This window comes from Homarus americanus, unplaced genomic scaffold (genome assembly GCF_018991925.1).
Source record: "Homarus americanus isolate GMGI-L3 unplaced genomic scaffold, GMGI_Hamer_2.0 scaffold40248, whole genome shotgun sequence".
NCBI lineage: Eukaryota > Metazoa > Arthropoda > Malacostraca > Decapoda > Nephropidae > Homarus > Homarus americanus.
In genome coordinates this window covers 6,211,077-6,234,628 of record NW_024712526.1, presented here as the reverse complement: position 1 = coordinate 6,234,628, position 23,552 = coordinate 6,211,077, and the positions used below count along the sequence as shown (strand labels likewise).

The following is a 23,552-nucleotide window of genomic DNA, read 5'->3' as shown; positions in this document are numbered from 1 at the left end:
TTGTCATTTCAAAAATAAGAAAGGGGATTTGGGTGACAGACTAGGAGTAAAGAACTGGTCCTAGATATTGGGTGAACAGGAATGGGAATCCAAAAATGTAAATATGAAAGGGTGCCTGGGAATGGGAAACAGGTGCCAGAGAAATGGACAGGTATGGCATGTGGGTAACAGAATGGGAATGGGAGGGAGAGTCAATTGTGCATGACCTCCTTTAAGGGACACTCAAGAATACAGTTCATACATGCCCAGTTCTTGCCAACATTGCAAATAGAGAATAGAGTGAATAGAGTGAGCTAACAAGTGATGAAAAAAAAATAATCAAGAAACATGAAGGTTAAAAACTTCTGTAAATGTAGAACAATATAGAGAAAACCAGGTAGTGTGATGGGCAAATAAAGTTACAATTTTAATTTACCTGGTGCTACTTTAAATTCTCTCGGTATTTCAAGTTTTGAGAAATATGATTTAAGAGAAAAACATAAATTTAAGATTGGCTTTATTATTTTATATCCACCTATTACCTAGCCTTTTTTTGTACAGTAGGTTGGCTAGTTAAGATAATAACGGATAATAATTATTTCTTCTATCATTTGGTATAAATCTAATGCCTTAGTTTATGTAATCTTGAGTAATGGTATAAAATCATCTTTATAAATTTGTTTGTAAACTTAAAAGTATACTGTACTTAAGTATCCCTAACTTTAAACATAACCCAATAGACTGCATATTACTTCTACCGAGTTATTATATCTTGCTATTTAAACCAACCTTAATTTTGTATCAACACATACATATCTCTAGACAATTCCCATGCAATGTACCATATCATCTTGCTTCTCTCTGTACGTGCTTAGCTTTCACAACCTACAACTTGTTAAAATTATATACCTGTCATTTACACATCTTCCCAAGTTATAAACCTAGCAGCACAGAAGTAATATATGCATGAGAACTGCACATTGTTTAATCATAAAACTCAAATGACTGCTTCGTGCACAGAACCAAATAATACATACTGCATATAAATCACTAAAAATGTCTTAAAATTAAGAATGTAATGTAAAAAGACAAGTGTGAGAACAAATGCACGAAAAGAAATCGGAAAAAAACGTAAGTTTTGATTGTAATCATTACTACTGAAGCTCTCATGTAATTAAAGAGAAAAATAAAATTACAAAAATAATAAAATCAGTAATTTTACAAAAGAGACGACAATTTTTTAACCACAGTTATTATTTCCTAACAAATGTGTTTTGCTTTTTATTATATGATCTAAAACAATTTGGTGCTAATTAGAAAAAATAAGCATGTGATACTAAACTTGGAAAATGAAGTTCCTGATAATAGCAGGATCATCACAGACCTCTCAATCTCATGATTCAAGTTGAATGTATGTATGTATACAGGTATCCCTCGCTATATGAATGGGTTAGGTTCCTGAAAACCATTCATTAAGTGAACTTTCATATAGCGAATAAGAATAACAATGGGGAAAACTGGGATCAGTTCCCCGATGACAATAAAACCCCAATATCATACCCCAAAAAACATGAAATCAGCTCACAAACAATAATGAACCTACCTAACCAATGATAAATAGTACACAACTACCCCTGTACTGTAATTTACTATCTTATGAGATTGCTTACTGGGCTCACCACAAGTGAGATGAGGAGGGCTGTCCACCTCATCACTACTGTCTCAAGAGTCTCAGCCTTTCGTATTTTCTTTGGTGTAGTACAGATAGCCCAAGATTCAGCAGAACACTTGAATGTCATGGCAAATAGAATAACAAAAGGATGACACGAATACACATAAATAAAGAGAGATCACTTCACACACACACACCCAATGGCAGAAATACAGACATGGGATTATGGGAGATGCGGGAGGGAGGGGGACTTAAAATCAGTGAGCTAGAATACATCTCTGTGCATCTCTCCAAGCTGGCCGCCCCGGCTGACTCCCAGGGGTGCGCGATTTGAATTTTTCCAGGGACCCAAATTCATATAAGCGGGGTAAGCCTTCGAAACATGAAAAAAAGGTATAAATTTAGGAAATTCATATCCTGTACAGTAAGTGAATTTTCGTTCTTGAATGTTTGTACTGTATAGTGAGAGATACCTGAATGCATATGTATATAATGTATGGAGTTTGACTGTCCCTGTAATTACTGTACCCAACCCACCCCCCTACCAAAAATACAGTAAATAAATAAAATAATTCATTATTAAAGAGATGAAAATGTTGTCATTGAAAATTTTAACATCTTCATTTCCACAAACCAAAAGCACTGTTAATATTTCACTATTTGACATAAGACTCATCAAATTCATGTTTATGTACACAAAAATAACTTTAGTACACAAAAGAAGTGCAAAATTATACTAGATTCAAGAGTGCAAGTTAATTTTCAAATGTATAAGAATAGCTCCTGAGAAATAAATAAAAAGAAGAGTATATTTTAGGCCTTCAGTAGTTCCACCATCATGCACAGAACTGATCTACATCACCTTGGCCCTTTACCAGCCTGCAATGAACAGAAATCTATGAGAAATATGGTTCCAAGGTAAGTTATGACTTACAATGAGTCTTTCTGGTTGAACATATACTTATTTACAACTAAGTGAACAATGTCTTCTGCCCACTCATGGCCAGGTGGCTTCCATAAAAGGTTGCTTACTGGAGGAATCAGATTGGTTTGTCTGTTCCCACAATATAAGCCAGGGTGACTTATTAACCCATTTCAGTATAACATTCACCCCTCCCACCCTACTGCACCATCCATCTCAAATGAGGAACTTGGGGCTAGAAGCTCTTCTATGAGCCAAGTTTACCCAATCAGCATACAGCATGAAGATCAGGTAAGGTACCAGATGATTGGTTGAAGGCTACAATAATACCCTTCTATAAGATTTCAAGAACTGGAAGTAATTTTAAGCAAGAATGTTATAAAGGTGGGAAGAGAGTGATGGGAGAGCTAGAGAGCATCAAGAAATTGACTGTAGCTTGGAGGTAATGAAGACTAAGAGATAGTATAATGCTTCCTACTTTAATTTAAGGCAGTGAAACATGGACTTGGAATGGAGCAGGTTGCACAAAATTGCAAGCAACAAAGATGAGTTACCCAAGGGCTACTTCATGAATTACCAGAATGGAAAGGATAAGAAATAGTTGAGTGTATGGGTTGCTTGGTATAGTAGCAAAGGGATAGATTGTAAATTCTTGTGATGGAATGGATAAAGACTCAGTGAGATGGTATAGACCCGTGAGAAGGACGCAAAAGGAGAGAAGAGTAAAGAGGGTGTGCGGAGGCTATCTAGAAGGTGCACTGTATAGAGGAAAACCATCTAAATTGTGGGAGGAAAAGTTCAACAATACATTACGGAGAGACCAGAGAGGACAAAGGATGTAAGTAGTGCTACAGCAGCCTTGTCACAGCACATGCTGGTTGGACGGGCTCAGCTCAAAGAAGACCTCCAAACCCCTTGAGAGCAACTACTGAACCTAGATTCCCTCTTTTGAGAGAGACAGTACAGTGAGGAGAGAATGGTGATTGAATAAAGTTCACCATGGCTTGCATTGTGGGAGACAGTAGCCTGGATTATTATGGGCTATCTGCCTATTGAACATATGGTAGCTAAAAAGGGGTCTTCAAGAAAATACAATGCACAAATCCCATTTCTTATCTTAGTTATTGGTAAATGAAATAAAATTTCAAAAACTTCAACATGAAGTACAGTAAGTACTCTTATAACATGTGCTCATTACAATACAGGGCACTGACAATAAGAGGCTATCTCTTGGAAATAGTGCTGGTGTGTCATTATGGTAGGTTCTGGGAAGTCTAGCATACCTAAGGAGGAGCATTGGAATGCAACATGTTATGAACTCACAGGTCTAAAAATTACTACCCTAGACACTACATAGCTGCTGCCACTCATTACAAACCTGGTTGCCAAGGAAATGGCAACAAGTGCCACACTAAGGAAGTGAAATTCTAAGTCTAAACATATGTGTCAACAATATTGGGTATGTTATTGAGAGGGGACATGATGTGTTGGTGATATAGTTGAAGTTAAGAAGGTCCAGCACCCTGTCTACCAATATCTGGCATGATAGATCTTTCAAGTAGATGACAGCTATGCACCCATGCCAAAGAACTGACAGCAATCCAGGTGATATACAGTAAAAAAAAAAAAGTATAGACTGTATATTTTTATAATATATAGGTACTGATAGGTTCTTTTTTTTTCTCTTCCGCATAGTGAATAATTTCAAGACCCCAAACACTATCTGAGGATCTTTACTATGAACACACCTTCTGCACCAAGATTATATACAACACTGTTTAAAAAATGAACACTACAATTTTTTTAGAAGTGTGCAAGTTCAACCTGGCTGTGACAGATGTAAGTTCCTGTGAACCACAGGCACAAACAACCATATACAGGTACAAATAGGAAATATAGCAATAAATTAAGCATCCTGGTCAACATTGGTGCCAAGGAGAAAAGTAAAACTCTGAGGTGCAATCTCCAGGGAAACTGAAGGTAATAAACAATTCAAGCATTCTTTTTTTTACTATATTTTGGTATGAACATAAATCATGTCATACCAATATCACCTTTTGTACCTTTACCATAACTTGTACTCACCATATTATGAAAATCATCTGTCCAGCCCATAGAAGCCATTTCTATATGTGTACTACACCCATATACTGTACTGTACTTATACAGGTATAGTACAACTTCATCAAGCATCTTCTGATTCCATACTCTGTCCAATCATAACAGAGTCCAAATCATCATCAAAAATCATGGAATCATAATCCGAGGTATTGCCACAATCCTGTGTTGAAGCTTGTGTGGGCTGAGTTGAATCTTGTGTGGACTGAGTCGATTCTTGTGTGGACTGAGTCGTTTCTTGTGTGGACTGAGTCGTTTCTTGTGTGGACTGAGTTGAAGACTGAGAGGAGTACATAACACTACGATTTGTTTTCACGTGCATTGTCCTCTTGCCTGTGTGTGAAATTGGACAATGTTGATCATCTGTTTATTAGTAACGTATATTCATTAATTGTATACTTAAATAAAGTGACAAGGGTAAACCAGATACATATTTGAAGTCATGATGTGGAAGAGGAATATGAGACCAGGACCTGAAGGAAGATGCTGCACTTGTTTTAGATTCCTGTCACTCTTAGCATCAGTGATATATTGTGTTTGTTGAATTTGGCAGATATAATCATGATAACTAATAATATAAATAATAAATGAGATTATATAACCTTGTTTACCAATGCTGTCATGAAATTAATTTCATTTGATGCTGCTACCTTTGGATTTTTCTGTGGCAAAACACAATTAGTGGAAATAATCACCCCTCTCTTCTTTAAAACATTAAATAAAGACCCGAGAAAGTGAACATTACCATTTGGTATGGATGAAGAGTGTTGTAATTAAACAGAGTAGAGTATACATAAGAACTTTAAATCAAATGCACAATAATGTTGTCAGTAAAGAAAGAGCAAAGACAACAATGATCTACTTTATCCTCTTTCTCACTGATTGGCTCGTTAGCTGCTTGGGCGGTCGGTTATATCTCTGTAATGCACTGTTGGCAAGTACTGTATCTATATGGCTATGGCTCTTCATGAGCAACAGAACATAAAGAGTTTACATCGGATAGTAAGAAGACATTTTCAAAACATAGGTCTTAATTAAGGCAATTCACTTCATGGCAAGATTTCACTGTATCTACATATGAACAAGGAGATGAGGATAAATGTCCCTATTCTTCCAGTGAGTAACTTATAATATAGTGTATAAAGACAGTGCTCTTTTATTATTCGCGATTCAAAAGCTCATTGGTAGGTTATTTGTCTCAATCACAGGGTTCAGTTTCAGACCAGAGGATCGACTTCCCTGCTTGTGCATTAGCCCTTGCACTAGTTGTTGAATGCTAAAAATCAGATCAGCACATCTCTGGACATGCTACATCATAACAAAAAATGGCTTAATTCATCAAATAATGACAAAAGCAAAAAGTAAACACAGATTGTCAGACTGCCAAACGGACATTTCCAACACTTAGGGCAAAATATGACAAAGGCACAAACATTTTCATGTTCAAACTAAACAAGACAATAAAGTGCATTTTGCTTCAAGATTTACCTTGACTTGGTTGTGTTTGTCCATTCAAAATCTTCTGACTCTCCTCAAAGAATTGATTGGGGTGATTGATACCAGCATCAAGGCAAGCATTGTGAGTGGCTTCCCAGTACCGCTGGCAAGCCACCTGATAATGACTCATGCTCACCAATTCTATTATTTCATTAACAGCTGCAATAAAGATGTACAGCATTTCATATTTAAAAATATGATATGAAGATTCAGTTGTAATTTGATAATGAGTTTGTTCAATTAGGATTTGTAAAAACATTTACAGTATTTCTTATAGAGCATGATGCTATTTTTCCTCTCTTTACATAAATTGTATATCTTCGCATGACTAAATAAAACTTCTGTATAAAACAAATAAATAAAAATCAAGCTTTAAACACAGGTTTTATTTTGTCACTAAATCACAATTTTTAACCCTCTATTAACACGTGACTTAAACAGATTTACATTATGTATCTTATAAACCTTGGCTATGGTTGAAGAAATATGACCTAAACTGAGGTACTGTACTGTATTTGCAATTGTCATTGGTAAAGAAACCATTGTTGCTGCCTGAGAGATGGAACTTTCCCTTGACCTTAAGTCATCATCATCAATGTTTTCCATGAATAGCTAATGGCTGTATGCTTGTTAATAAAAAAATTCACTTTTCCACAAAGCAGATTAAACATTTAACAAAACTGAAAAAGTCTGGATCCACTGTTACCTTGCTGTGGCACTTTGAAGCTTACAAGACGCTGTCGCAGCATGGTTTGATCGTTGTGTTTGAAGGGACACCCATGAGCATCACCAGGCCCTATACTTGTCATTATGATCTTCAGGCAGCTATATGGGGTGAAGTCTACCCTCTTTCCTTCTTTTCCATAATTGTAACGAATGTTGTAGGCATACTGTTTCTCAAACTGAAGATATGAGAATAAAACAAAGGGTTCATAAATCACTTTATGAAAGAAAAATGGGATGCGTTAAATGTAGATTACTGAGGTTTATCCTTGATATTCCATTTTATAACCAAACCTGAATAAAACATCTCTTATAATACCTCACCAACTACAGGTTGGAAACCAAGAAAATTCAACAATACTATAGGTTGAAAATAATCTATTGATCAGTTAAACCTTCCTGTTGTAACTATAGTCCTTATTTAATCTTAGCTTATATGTTTCCTTGCATGGCATTCAACGACCAGTTGTTCATTACTTTTGATGTTGAAGTTTTGCTCCTAAATATTCCTTTTGGAATAAGGTTATATATATATATATATATATATATATATATATATATATATATATATATATATATATATATATATATATATATATATATATATATATATATATATATATATATATATATATATATATATATATATATATATATATATATATATATATATATATATATATATATATATATATATATATATATATATAATATATATATATATTATATATATATTATATATATATTATATATATATTATATATATATTATATATATATTATATATATATATATTATATATATATATATAAGAGGTTATAATTCACAAATCACCTCATTAAAGTCACTAGCCATTAACCTTACCTTGTCAACATCCATATTTTTTAAGAAATGAGACCTCCAAAAGTATAAGGCATCTTCCAAACTCAATCCTGCTGCTTTAAGGAATAATCCATAAGTGAGTCGTCCACCATAACGTAGGTGATGAGCTGTCCGGAGAGTATCATTCAGTTGGCGCATACATAAAGGGAATGACTTTGTTGAAAGCTCGTCAATCATATCTGGGGTTATGTGAAGACCGTCTCCACTCTTCTTTTGTGAATAGCTGTTGCCTGTGTATCGCTTGTCAAAGTCGTGTAGAAGTCGTGTCAACCGTTCATCATCCTCTAATTGAGGCAGTGCTTTGTTTGTTATCTGGATAGTATTATAATCTAATTAGACTTCCTTAACAAATGTATTTTGAAGACAGGCTCGTTCATGTAATCAGTATGTGACAAATTGAAAGTCTTTAATACAGTATTACCATATTTTATAAATTAATAAAAAAAAAAAAATGGCTATTATAACACTGCAAAACAATAAGGGCTTCAGAAATAAAACATACCGCAAGAGCACGGGAAAGATTAGACCTAAAGGATGCTGTAACAAGGGTGACCAAGTCTGTATCAGGAACATATGCATAACCACCGCTTAAATAAACTTTTCTTTGCCGCACCAACTCCAGGGCTTCTGTGAATGGTACCTGAAATTATATGTAGTTTAAGAAAATGCACAAGGAAGGCATTTTATGAATGAGGGAAGAATGAATAATAAGCAGTGAAGGTATTATGTGCATTAATGTTGGCTAGATAGATATATTAATCTAACATTAAAGTCCATGTTATTGTGTGTAAATCATTGTATATCAGCATCTCCATTATAAGCTTCTGAAACTTATACTTGTTAAAAAATTAAATCTGTTTAGCCAGTGTAAACCTGACAATGTTATACATGGCAGTAAATTGTTACTTCAAACCCAGAAACTTATATCTTCTGGATCACCCTTCGATAACCTAATCAAAGCTTTTCAATAACTTAGGAAGAAACATCAAAACAAAAGAACAACTCACTTTAAAGAATGTTCGGCCTTCCATCATGTCACCGCTGTTTATTTTGTATGTTCCAGCTATCAAGTTGTCACGCTGATTATGTACTTCTTCTTTTGAAATCTGAAAGATAGTACAATATTTAAATCATAAAACCAAATGCAACTTACCAATTAGGTTAGGTTGAATATTATGTATATTGTCAGTGAGAGTGAAATCAACTGGGCACTGAAGAAGTACAGTATTAGGAGAGCTAGACACAGCAACAATATTTCACAGTACAGTATTGTACTCGAACAGGAGAGCTTGCAAATAATGGCAAAGTGAGGACAAAAGTTAGAGATCATATCAAACAAAAGCAACCTCAGACTCCACACAGCAGCAAAGGCCAGCACCTCTTCTAAGATTTGAAGTAGTAACCAGGAAAGTCGAAGTGACATGAGAGGGAGGAGAAATCTAAGTTTCTTAGAGGAATGGCAAATCAGGTTTAGCAAACTGTACAAGGAAGTACATAAGGTAAAGAATGGTGCCACAGCTACTAATATCACATACAGTAGTTGATTTTGATAAAATTCCCCATTCAGACTCAACCTCGAAGCTTCGCTATCACTTTACCCAAAATCATCGTCATGGGTTTTGGAACATAATGTTAAAGTGTAACACAACTTTTTTCTTTAACTGTACATTGTACAGTGCTATATTTCCTCACTTACAGTAAATTTACTGTGTCATTACTATACTATATATACAGTCGGCCACAAGAATAAGTATACACCTACAGTTCGTGTTTGAGACAAAATATCTGGTAACACTGTCCTGAACAAAACAGACAAAATTACAAAATGACCTGTAATTTATGTTTTATTCCTACATTTGTTGTGAATATTTTACTAGTGTCTTGTGTTCATATTACAAGTAATATATTGTATCCAATGGTATTAAACTTGTTGCCGAATGGGATTGCAGTTATCGTACAGCTCCCTCCTCCTCCCCCACTTTTTCTCTTACCCTACTTTTTTTTTACTGATGTTTAGATAAGTAAAGGAAGGAAGAGGAATAAATAGAAGAATAAAAAAGGGGAAACAGAAAATAGTTTGGGATAACAGGTGGGGGAGCTGAGTTTCATCAAACATCTGGTTGCGCAGTTTCAACGTTACCAGACCATTTTCGGACCGTACAGCTTTACAGTGTGTATACTTATTCCTGTGGCCGACTGTACATGTAAGTCTGTGCACCCATGCTAATTCGGTTCCAATGTACCTGCATGTGGATCTTAGGCAATGATGAAAAAGCATTACTTGGTCTGGTAAAAATCAGTTCAGTACAATAATGAAATAATACAGTGCAATACTGTACAAAGGTCACAGTCTCTTTACATGTACAGTCTCGTTAAAGATTCTTCGAACACTGCTGCAGACAGCCGGCAATTCAAGGCCGTTTGTTTACTATAGTCCGTAGTAAAAATTATGAATGAATGTAAAAGTGATCGGTGATTGGTTACTTAGTTCCCCGTTGCTTAATTAATGGTTGGGCTTTGTTGTTTCGTATTATATTACACTATGTACTAAAGTAACAAACGGACTTCAGTTGACAGCTGTCTCCAGCAATGTTCAAAGAATCTTGAACAAGACTGTAAACCTGGTCAGCACTTAAAACTGTGTAATAAGAGTCTACTCAAAACCTTACTTTATGGACAGTTTAATTATCTATTAATCATGTTAAACTGGTTGATGACAAAAAGAACCGGATATCACAGCTGTTGTTATACAAAGAGAACTGTTAAAGGGATGTATAGTGAAGACATCTAAAAGGAAGAGGAAAAGTAACTGACTACATCATGCAAAAAGTTGAAACTGTAAATTATTACTTACTGGTGTGAAATGAAGATTATTACTGACCAAAAAGTTCTTAATGTCAGACCCATTTGTGGAACAATGAAGGAAGCGAGCACGAAATAAATCAGTTTCCTGTACAATGAACCAGCGTCGGAGCTCCTCTGAACGGCAGTAAGCCAAGCGCAGGACAAAATGAGACACATGATCACGTCTTCGTGCTGCCTCAACTTCATCCCTCTTATTGTCTGATATCTTCTCCTGTAGAACAAAATATTCATATAACTATAGTTCAAATACAATGCAGTATTCTTTAAAAAGGATTTATTTTTCAAGATGCTGTCTGAGTAATGAGGTGCAAACTTAAAACTGAAAATGCTCTACATCCTCTCATCACCATTACCAAGTTACAGCTTCACTCCACAGGCTCCATTCTCAAACTACTCCATCCATAAAGAAATCCAATAACAATAGTAATATCATACACTAAAATGGGTCTGACCAGGTTGAATCTAATCCAAATCAAAAAATTTTGGGTCAGATTTGCTTTGATAGGTTTGAGTAGGTCTGTCAGTTTTGTTTGAGTTTGGATTGAAATAAACATTTCTGTCTTGATCATTAACAACAGATTACTATACAGTATTACTAACCGGCACTTCACTCCCAGATGTACCTCACTCTAGTGTATATAACATCAATTCAGTCACACTGTATAGTTTGTTTATAACAGGCATTGGCAACCCGCAGCCCGGACCAGTTTCCATCTGCTCTTATTTTATATTATTCTACCACTCTCACTACTACCCTCCAATCTCCCTATACACTTTTCTCCTTTTGTCGCTGCTTTCTTGTAATTAGCTCTTCCCTTTTCCTTACTGAACAATGCTGTGTCATACGACTACATATTCCCTCTAACTTACAAGTTCCGACCTCCCACTTCAGTTGCATTTTCTACGACTGCAACCATCTTTTTCTTCTTCAGCTCCTCCCCTTTCAATCCCAATCTACACATTTATGAGATTTTTACAAATTAGTTTGATTATTATGAGACATACAGTATATGCAACTCCTGGAGAAAAAAATGTACAGTACAGTACTGTAAGTAAAATAAGGATCATCTCCCTCAATGGGTAAACACTGAGAGAACGTTCCAGCAAGAAAGTACCCTGTCATTTATGAACTCAATTTAAGCCATGATCTTACTTATGAAATACATTATTACAAAACAAAGGCTGGTTCAAGACATAATTAAAACTCCCAAATACACACATTAGTATTCTAAACATTCTATGACTTTATTTTCATGCAAGAATTGTTTAATTTTAAGCTTACTTACAGCAGAGTGTATAAAGTACTTGTGTTTTGAAAAGTCCTCATATAGCTTATTCATCCAATCTTCAGAGTTCTTAATTTGACCACTGAGGTTCAGGCGTTCCACAGTCCTTAAAACTGGAGAAAAAAAAAAATATATACTGTACTATATTTAGATATATTGCTGCTCTTCATTCTGCAATACTGTACATAAATAAAAACCACCAGAAGACTAAGACACCCCCAACAGGAATTAAAAAACACAAGGTTATGCATCTCATCTCATTTCACCAGATAATTAACCATATGCTATCTGGTGAGGTTAGGTTAATGTTAGGGTGGTCAATCTTAAGGTGAAATAAACTAGGGTGCCTCATTTTCAGATGATCCAAAATGTCACAATTTAGTCTACAGTATATTTTTAAGAAAAAGTACATGAAGGTGATTTAAAACTTATGGGCATGGCATAATTAACTTTTTAAATACAGTATCTCTAATTATTTCAAAGGTCATTAATTAGCACTAATTGCTCGATTTTTAAAATTGTGAACCCACATTCTTAATCAGCATGTAAAGTAGTACCTTTGTATGGAATTTAAAATAAAATCTATTTTTTTTTACCCCAAGTATTTTGGACGTAAATCGATATTTTTTGGGAAAGTGAAAACAAACGTGTTTATATAGTAAAGATAGACATTAAAGTTTAAACTGAGCAAAAATATTTACAATATTACAATTAAATAATCAACAATACAAAATGCTATACTTAAAGATGATAAACAAAGTCACTGTAAAACTTAAAACATTTTTCATAATTACTAAATGAAAAGGTTCAGCATGAAAAGTAGAGCAATTTTACCATGAAACTTAACAAACAAAATTCAACTTACCCTTTAACCTCTCAATAGCCATCTCATCAAATTCTTGGAGGGAGATATTCCCCGAGGGAGGCGTTGTGTACAGTTGCAAAGCGTTGGGATAAGACGTCTCGATTTCTATTCGCCGATTCTTGCGTACTCTTCGACTCCCGAACTCCATCCTTAATTTTAATTTGGGCTGGAAAAGTCAAAGTGGTGAGTCATCTACAGTCCAGTAATTATAACACATGATCATCTTAACATATAACTATAATTTAAAAGGCCCCATAAATACAGCACAAACAACTAAGAAAACTGTCAATATGTTTACTGTATACGACCAACTAGAAATACCAAGAGAATACAGTACCATTTTTGTCATGGTCACAATGGCACGGCTGGTCTGTTTGAAACCTGATGATTCATATTATGCTCCACGCCCTCAAAACATGTGGATAACTGGTGAGTTATCACGAGGAAGAAACGCGTTTTCCCTAGCTTAGGTGCTGTCCATTTTCTGACTTCCTGAAACCAATCTCTATAAAGTAAATTTGAATGTGAGCAAGAACACTGTTGCTTTGCACCAACTTAGAGATGTCTGATTACAGTTAAAGCATTCACGATCCTTTGTGAGTGATGTTGAAAGCTTCAACTGTCTTTATTGTTAGTAACACCTGTCAAGTGAGTGAGTGTCGAGTCTGCCAGTACGAATGACATCCCGTGATATCGTCCTTGGGGATAGCCATGAATTTCCAATTGCCATTGAAGTTAGATTATTTTGATGCCCAAACCTCAGAGAATCTGATAATTGTAGTTTGATTATTGTCAATTGTCTATTTAAGAATGTAATTAATCTCCTGAAAAGAATATATCACACTCTTATCTCCAAGATCTCAACGTATACCCATAGAGGGTCCTTGTCTAGAAATCCCACTGATGTTGTGAGGATGACGTTAACAGCGTGTGTATTTGACGTCTATTTCACTTCTTCCTGGCAAGCTCAATCTCTGATTAGATTATAAAAATAGACATAAGAAATTCACCTGACACATGGCATTGATTTTCATAGTTAAATGTACAGCAACTAAGTAGAATGTAATTTCTGTCATTGCATGATTAGTCTTTCTGGCATATGTAGCGCACAGGCCTGAGTTGCCAGTTAGCCGTATATAAACTCGTGCCCAAGGAGCAGCGTCACATTTCTGACGCTGTCCCATCATATCTCAGGTATGTGTACGTTCTCATGCTCGCCATATGAAGTCAGTTTAACTCAGTGAATTTTGTGAATATTAGTGTTCATGTTGTAACAGTGAAATTATAATTTACCCAGTAAAAGAATTAATGTAACGTAAATATTGTTTGTCGTTGCCAAACGAAAGATTTTTGGTGATTGAGTTATTTTTCACATCTCTGACACTTCATCATATTTCAGGAACTGTGTGTGTGTTAGCTGAATACCCGACAGTCACCGGGGGACCGGTAGCTGCACACCAGCTGGCTGCCTTGCAGGATGTCATTAATTCGGCACGATTAAATTGTGCGAGTCCGCACCCTGGGAACTAGGTTCGAACTCCCTCACAGTGTGTCGGACTGTAGCCGACCCTAACAGCGCTCTCCGTTTGTTGCGGTGACACCAGTGTGACACCCTGGGGCACTCCTTACAGTTATATGGGCCAAAGTATTATTGTTTTATATGATTGGGGATAATTAGCAGAAATCTAGTTATCCCATGTTGAGTAGTGAACCCATAAATATTGATAGTACCAGTAATAACGTGTTATGTGTTGTGAGTGCATCCTCCATATGTACTACCAACTGAGTTCTAGTGAAGGTGCCATATGTAAGCTTGTCATGTGGTGTGTTCTTTTAAATGTACAACCAGTAATGATGTAAGAAGCAAGAGTATCTAATTGGAATTGCAGATGAGTAAAGCCAAGGAGTTGATCCTTGTAGTTGTATGCTAATGACATCTTTAACCAAATTTAATTTCATATTAATAAACCATTTTCAGAGTATGTTAGGGGTATCATTTTCCCTCAGTATCTACCTTTATTCTTGTCCAATAGCTTGATACCAGAATTACAGAACCCATGTGCCCTAACCCTCACCATGCTACCAATGGTCAGAAGTTATGAAGTAACTATATGAAATGAAATAACTCAGTCGTGGCGTGACTACATAAGGGGACAGACGTGCCCATAGGTGCTCTTGACTTCCCGATCGTCCCCTCAGCTGGCAAGTTTTTGCCAGCATGGGGGGTCGACATAAACGGCCCAGAAGAGGCTCTCTCATGAACGCAGACATCTCTGATGCGGATGCCATCGCCAACTCTCCTGGTCATACTGAATCCAACACCCTTCAAGAGTCAGACCCCAGTGATTATGACAGTGACGGTAATGTTTCTATGGGAAACACTAGCCAGAGTGGAAACACTAATGCCATGGACCCTATCACTCTGCACTCTGCCAACCATAAGCTAAATCTACACGTCCCCAAGGACTCTCTGAAAACTGTAGAGGAACTCTTTAATTGGATGATGAAGTACTGCAGACAGCAAGGTCTCAACATTCAATTCCGACAAAGTAAGAACCAGAACTTTATCAAGTGTCAGACTCCTGAGGTCTATGAAACACTTAGTACTGTTGGCTTTGACGGGGTTGTCCTAGTGCCCCCCCCCGTAGACACTGATGAATGTTGCCACATCCTAGTGAAATGTTTCCCCCTATATGCTGACATCGAAGATGCGCGTGACTTTAATTCTAGTATACTCAGTATACGTCGACATTACGGGGGGAAAGTTCCACAAGCTGCTGTCATTGATAAGTGGAAGGAAAGGGAGTGCCCAACCACTGTGGATGCCCACCCACTCCTCCCCCACTGTATGCAGAAGCCTATCAACCTGGGCCTGCATTTTGTGTTTTCTGTTCTCATTGGGGTCACACCTTCACTGTCTGCTGCCAACGTGATCGTTCCAGATGTCGCTTCTGTTCACGAAACCATAACTCCACCGCCTGTGCCCAGAAAATCAAAGACCACCTTAATAGGGGTGGTGTGGGCTATGTAGTTGATCCCAGAGGTTGTAACTGTAGCGGCCCGCACAATGCTGACTCACAGCAATGCCCCAATCGCCCGTCTGTCCCAGGGGAAAAGCCTCCCAAGGCCGCTCTACCACAACCCCCCAGTCTTCTGGGCCACACCCTTGTGTCCCATCTGTCTCCTGCAATGCCTTCTTCAATAACACCTGCCCCTGCCTGGCCTCACCTGGCTGCAACACAGCAGCCTGTACTCTGTATTCTGAAGCTGTCAGGCCTTGTGCTCCCACCGGTGCCCCCTCACAACCCCCCTTCAGTGACACGACACAGATCATATCCCTCTTCCAAGAATTTACCAACCATATTGAAAAACTCTTCGCTACACTCTGTACCACTATCTCCGTCCTATTCTTGCCACCCAGTCACTCCTCTCTTCTGGTTTGACACAAGCTGGTAGTCCCCCTGTGAGCCCCCCCTGCTCACGGCCTACTCCACCGCCGGCGGCCTTCACTACTGGTGTAGTGCCTACTGGGCCTGCCCTGGTATGTCCTGCTGCCCCCGAGCGAAGTCCTGCCTCATCTTCACGACACGTGGTGCCTCAACCTGTCCTCCACCCACCGCAAGCCGCGCCCACTACTGTGTCTGTGCCGTCTCCACCAGAGCCGCCCATTGAACCTGAGGACACCACCCCCGGCTACCCGTACCCCACCAGCACGTCGACGAACACGCCATCACAATCACGCTAAAAGGTGTGTCTCTCAATATTGTCAATGCCTATGTGCCTCCCTCCACCCCCTACTGTACCTGTCCCACCACACCATATCACCTCCACCCCCATTGTACTTCGCCACGCCTAGTACATTGGCATCCCTGAGCCTGGCCGCACTGTTTGTAAACTTTGTGGTCAACCGACTCTCACACCCTCTCTCACTACATCCTCACTTGCCCTATGACCTCCTCCTACAGGTCCCCAGCCGTTACCAACACCTCTTCCCTCCCTGACCAGATATCCCTCCTCCTAGTGACAGGCCTGGCACTTGACATTATTAGGGACCTGCCACGCTTTGCCATAAACATAAATTGTACCGGGAATTTTCCCCCCACACACTCATCATTCTGTCACTTTATGTAACTTGCTGACAAAACCCATGACCCTTCAGGCTTTTACGCCCTTAATGCATGAGTCATAAAGGCAAGCATGAACTCCGCATGCTTCCCCGATGGGCACTGTAAATACTTCTGCGCTTCACCTTGCACAGGATTTAAGGGGGTGCCCAATAAACTAGCCCCCTCGTGGGCAATCTAAAAAAATTTAATTGAAATAACCAGACAGAACTAATGGAGAAAATGAATGAAGTAAGAAATTAAGAGAAAAACAGGTTGACGAGTTTAAAAGTTAACCACAACCATGATATAAATTAAAAGAAAAAACACAAGAAAAAAGCCCCCGCCCTTATATTATTAAAGCAATGATTAAAAAAATTTCACTCAATTTTCTTATTACTGCAGTTATTTGTGTAATTGCTAAAATTATAATTTTTTTCCTGGTCCACTTTTTAATACTGTAATCACATGTTTAATACAGTATGACCAATCTTTGCCTTTTCACATTTTGTCATGTTTATATTTTTTTTTACAGACCACAATGAAAATACAGTGAGGTTAGGTTCTGTGCACTTTCATTTCCATTTTCTTATTTATTATCATGCAAATAACATCTCCAGAAATTTTGGGTGCAATTCCATAAGTTCCTTCTGGTGATAACCGTTTTCTCCACCTTTACCTTAGAATCAATAGTTTAAATAGTCATCTTCTCCACCGTAGAAACAGTATCAGTAATGGGGATCAAAACATACCTATAGAATTTATGACAACTCGTACCCACTTTAATGTCTTGTACCCACCTCATTCAAAGCTGATGCTCATCCTTATTATTACTGTTATTATTATTGTTATTGCACAGCACATCTGTCCGTGTTTCATAAGTACTGTATCACAAACCAAGCAATTATCATGTAAACAGAGGCATATATGTAGAAAACAAGCTGAGAATCAGGTGACATCTGGTTAATTGTACGCCAACCATTATATCAGTTACTATCAGTGCACACATTTATCCGTTCTGAAGACTTCGTAAAACAAATTCCTGTTGATTTTACTCTGAGTCGAAGACGTAAAGAAGATTATAACAAAGTGGTCAATGTCATCAAGCCAGCCCTCCCTAGTCCCTAAAAGAGCCATTCCAGCTTTTATATTAAACTCAAAGCAAAAAATCCTAATTCAAACATTAGAAAATATCAAGCAGTTGACAATTTTCCTTATGAAACTCCCACTGTGTACGAAATCCCCAACAAATACCCAACATTACCTGTATATATAGAAGAACTGGAGACTCTTGAAGGATGAAGGTTTGGCGCCAAATGTTGTGTTTACAGATACTCACCGTCAGCGCCGCCACCAGGAGAGACCCGCACCTACCAAACCAACACTTTTATTTCCTCTTACGAAAATATAGATTAATAAGAATAAATATACGTGAAATAGGTTAATTAATTACGTCTATTTCAATAAACTGGAATATTTTGAGGTTACATGAGTATATAGCTTATATGTTGGAAAATAATACGAGTGTCTCCTTGTCCTCTTCTCCTTGACAATGGCGACGTCCAAGTCTGAAGACATCCTTGGGCAAAAATGGGACCGCTGTGTGGCTGATACCTTAATCAAGATTGGTGAGCTTCTTTGTAAAACTAGCTTACATTTGTGGGCAAGTTTCATGAACAGATATATGAGTAAGGATTCTAGTGGTGTGACTATATCATGACCTAAGAGATGTCGGTTCTCCCATCTCTTGCCCGGCTGATTTAATAGAAATTAGATATGTCATTTTTTAAAACGGACATGTCATATAATACACATGAAAAGGAAGTTGCGCGATTTATTGGTGTTATGGGAACAGTATCTGATTCAGTTATTCCTTACGTTTGACTTAGATGCTGTATTTTAGTAACACCAAGTAGAAGAAATTATGTTCTCAGCCAATTTATCAGAAAACTGTTTAACTTGTGACAGTAAAGAAATAATGAGACAGGTGTAGGGAGTCAACGGTACATATTTATCTGAAATTTTCATCTGTTGTTTCATTAACTGTTGAAATTTTAATTACGGTCATCCTTGTATGTGGATATCCTAACCTAACTTCCTAAGATTCCCGAGATGGTGTAGTGGCAACAAGTGAAGTAATACCAAGTTAGCTTGGTAACTTTGGTTTATTTTATGAACAAATTCTATATCTCATACACATAAAGTACTTTACTTCATAAAGTTCCCAGTGTATAACTCATAGCTATATTATACAGGTGTAATTGAAATTTTTTCCCTGTAATTAGGTGGAGGCCTCACCCTTGGAGTCGTATTTTCTGCAATAATTTTTAAGAGTAAGTACGTACTGTATTTAAATTGTTTTCATAGGTTAGTGACAACTTTCAGATACTTACACTTTTCAATAATTGAACTTGAAGGTAACATGTTAAATGTCCTCAATGAAGGAAAATAAACATTATGGTTAGGTTAAGTTATACTTTATACAGGTGTTATATAATATAGGACAAGTGAAAGACAATGTGTTAGTGTTTGTCATCAATCATCATCATTTTAGTGTGATTTTTATATTTGAGAAAGCACAGTGAAATTTTAGAGGTTGCATCTACACTTCATTCTAAAATAAATTTATTTTTATATGTAATGAGAAACTGTTGTTGGTATAATTTTATCAGTACAGTATCGTACAGTAATTCATTCAGGTGAATATAATTGTATTTTTAGAGTTTTAGTAATCACGCCTTAAATATTTATGTAAATTGCCATAAGTATTAAATATAACCTCTATATATTCCATTTGTTCATGTAATTTGAATGTATATACGAGTCAGAAATACAATTTACTAAATACTCATTCACTGATTCCAGGGCGACCATGGCCACTTATCTTCGGTCTAGGTGCTGGTGCGGGTATGGGTTATGCTAATTGTCAACATGAATTTGATGAGCCATTCCTAGTGAAAGCAGAGAAAATCTTTGTGAGTACTGTATTACATGTACTGTATATAGATAGATCTATTTCCCTCCATTCAGTAACTTTTTCTTTGCCAATTTGGTCATTCTTAACATCAGGGCAAATCTGGTTTAAGTGGGGTGGAGTCCTAACCTAAACTGTGAGGATAAATTTAGATTACTACATGTACTGGGGGGAAAAAATCTGTCATAAGCCAACCCAAAATTAATACACACACACACCACATGACACTCCAAGACAAATTTTGAACAATAATACAGTAATAAAATGTACATAAAACTTTAAATGATAGAAAAAAAATAATAATTGACAATGGATAAAGGATTCTGACAACCATACTGAGACAACAGGAGCTGTTTTCATTTTTAAATTCATTGGACCCCTCAGTAAAGATACATTTTTGGAGCGAGTGTACATCCTGTAAATAAAGCTGAGCATTATAAGGTATATCACAGATGTCTACTGACCCTCCAGGAGTTTGGTTTCCTATAGATTCTGAATCTTTTCAGGTAAAGCCCAAGATTCCTGCTGCACCTGAGGCATCTCCCACAGAAGCCCAGTAAAGCAATGGATAGCCGTCATTGTATATTATCTCTTAAGTCATTTTTGTATATTGTGGAAATGCATTTCATCCTATATTATGAAAGTTGATGCTGAACATTTTTTTTAGTCTTCTTGGACCTTCTTGGTACGTATTTCAGTAATTGCTTTTACTGATGCATTATGTAAAATTTATCTTTTGTAAATAACATCATCACTAATATGTGAACTTTTATTTCCCTAGTGTGATATGTAAAATATTTAAATATACACTTGCACAACAATATACAGTATGTTTCCAACCAGTGTTTATCAGTATGCCATTTTTAATTTAATCCAAATACTTTAATGAACATCATTGTCTTATTATCCTCACCTTATACCAAGTTTTACGAAAATATTCCGAGACAATTTTTCTACTGTACAGTGTTACCAAAAGATAGGCACTCAAATTCAACCCAACAATAAAGATACTAAACTTTACAGATGAAGAGTGGGGGTGGTAAAGTACATTGCTAGCCACACTGCTTCCTTATGTACAAAAAAAGTTCAGTAGATCATTATTTCATGGTTAAATACTTGGCTTTCTTTATTTAATTACACCTGTACTTGTGCACTGTAATCCCAGACTTTCTCCGTCGAGGAAAAAATTTAGATAGTAGATAAACTTGGGTTGGTACAATTAGATAAAATAGACTGTACAGTATATGTCTGAGGAATTTATGAGCATCAGTCCCATCCCCTGTATATTGTTATTCACTTCTCAGTAATTCTGTCTCACTCTTGCGATATAACAAGGGTCTACTGTAAAGTGCTGTATCTGCACTGTACTTATGTGTCATGAGGCCCAGGGGACCCACTTATACGTTTTTGCACACATGTTAAGTTTGATGGAAAAATCTGCTGTTTCTGTGTAACGAGTGGAAATGACAAAGTCCAAGCACAGACCAGTCCTTAAACCCCTTGTTGGCTCACAGGATGGAAACTAATAAACTAACAATATTACTGTACAGTGTTTTGTACAGCCTTTTGCAGTTTACAAATTTATTCTATTCCTCCACAATATATATCTACAGCATAAAATCAATCTTAAATGCTTTTTATTCACTTAAATTGTGTGTTAATTAACAAGATATGAACCGTTCAATCAACCTGCCAAAACCATACCAAAACTACTTTATTAGTTAAACATTGTCTCATTTCTCCCCCCCGTCTTTGTTCCTCACTTTAATCTCAAAAAGTCCCTCCCAAATGACAGCCTTATAGAAATTGTGCCTTACAAACTTATTTTGTTGGGTTACAGTGGTGAAATTTACATCAAAAGAAACCACACACAAGGTGGCTTGATGTCTCCATTTTACTTCTCATTCCTCATCTTATTTTGCAATACTACTTGATATGTCTGCTTTCCAAGATTGATATATCAGCATCCATCCCCTCATGCTTGATCAGTACTATACTGGACACCATAATATTTATACTTGGGATATCTCGGGACCTTGTTTTGGAAGAGATACACCAAAGCAGAGCACAACTAGGAATGCAGAAAAAGAGAACAGATCAAGTAGACAGTGTGTAAACTTGTTTCCAGTCACCCTTCATCACTGCAGGAAAAGGCTCACAAGAAAGAAAATGATAACCTCCAAGATATTTCCACTCGATATACATGCCACATTCTGCTTTATACGATTCTTAGTTAAATGATCAGGTTAGGTTAGGTTATGATGTTAGTTATGTTACGTTAAATCGCATACAACAGACGATCGTCCAAGTGGGATGTAATCATGATGTCATACCATCTCCAGTTTTATTATGCTCCTTGAGAGCTACTCGTAACCTGAGTAACATTAAATAAAAATGGCAGCCCTGATAATACGGTCGGTGTATTAAAGAGTTTTAAAAAAAGTATTAATAAATGTAAAGTAGGTCAATTAATTGTTAATAAAATATTAATCCACTTGTTCTGAATTGTAATTTACATGCAAATAAGCTGTTAAATTAAGTAAGGACTTGTGTTAGGGGTCTCCAAAGTAGGTACAGTATTTTGCAGTGGATAACTGGATAAATACGTATTTATATCATGTCTGCTGCAGTATTCAGCAATGATTTTATTCAAAAAAAAATTGCAAAAAAAAATCAACATCTGTATTATAGTGTTTTGTGTGCAATTCGCTGTCCGTTTGTTTGAACGTTGTTGTGATGCTCTTTCTCATCTGCCCAGCCAATAGGAAGAGTACAGAATGAAGCCAGTGTAAATTCATTCTCCTCCGGACTTCAAAGAGCTGAACTGGTGTGAACTTTTCTGAACCAGACTAAATGGAAGCAGGAAAACCTGGCTAGTTAGCTCGATTGGCTTTGTATGCAATAGTCCAAGAAGCTGGTGATGAGTCTATTCTCTGATGTTGATTCTGAGAGCTGAGGTTCTGAGGAACCCATCTTGCAGAAACCTTCGACATCCCCAAATGTTCATGGATGATGGTCACCACACTTCCATATGAAATGCCAGCCTCAGAACTTATCGATTTTGATATGTTGGTTCACCATGGACAAGCTCTTGGTCTACAATTGCTTTTGGTGGTATCTGAAGGTCATCAAGGATTTCATGCCCATGCTTGAACTCCTAGGCTCACTTTGTGCTACACACTTCTGCTAGTTTTTTTTTAGGGTAGAGCTGAAATTTGGTAAGGAGGTGCATGTGGCCTTTGCAGTACCATGGGAACCAAATTTTACCAAGGGAAGCTGAATGTTAACTCTGGTGTCCTAGATACTGTTCTGTATGTATAACACCTTATACAAAAAATATTGGGGTGCTGCAGCAACCCCCCCTTCCCATATAATGCATTTAAAGTTAGTGATATAAAGTTTTGTATACAGAAGTTTTTGCAATACGTGTACTGTACACTCAAAGTGCTTGTCTTGTAACTACTTACAAGTCAAGCTTCTATTTATTTATCAAATGCTTAGTTCTCATTGCAATCAGTTGAGAGATTGATGATAACAGACCTATTACCACAACCTTCATTCAGAGACTACTGAACTTATATCTTGTAGAAAAATTATTCTTGATATACATACAGTACAGTAGATGCAATTGCTATCTCATGTAATGGAATCTTTAATCAAACTTAAA

The 23,552-nt window shown here is 36.8% G+C and overlaps 2 protein-coding genes across 2 annotated transcripts; one reads left to right on the top strand and one right to left on the bottom strand.

Moving 5' to 3' along the window:
• Positions 1–483: 483 nt before the first annotated feature.
• LOC121861477 (DNA primase large subunit-like) lies at positions 484–18,270 on the bottom strand. The gene is made up of 10 exons (XM_042359257.1): positions 18,176–18,270; positions 12,809–12,974; positions 11,944–12,056; positions 10,647–10,868; positions 8,800–8,898; positions 8,295–8,432; positions 7,775–8,104; positions 6,895–7,090; positions 6,180–6,347; positions 484–5,024 (listed from the first exon to the last, which is right to left on the bottom strand). The coding sequence occupies exons 2-10, from the start codon at positions 12,954–12,956 to the stop codon at positions 4,759–4,761; spliced, it is 1,680 nt and encodes a 559-aa protein (XP_042215191.1). The 5' UTR covers positions 12,957–12,974; positions 18,176–18,270; the 3' UTR covers positions 484–4,758.
• Positions 18,271–18,295: 25 nt separating this feature from the next.
• LOC121861482 (MICOS complex subunit Mic10-like) lies at positions 18,296–20,645 on the top strand. Its single transcript, XM_042359271.1, has 4 exons — positions 18,296–18,539; positions 19,197–19,244; positions 19,777–19,886; positions 20,392–20,645. Exons 1-4 carry the CDS (start codon positions 18,464–18,466, stop codon positions 20,443–20,445), a joined length of 288 nt encoding a protein of 95 aa, XP_042215205.1. The 5' UTR covers positions 18,296–18,463; the 3' UTR covers positions 20,446–20,645.
• The last annotated feature ends 2,907 nt before the right edge of the window (positions 20,646–23,552 follow it).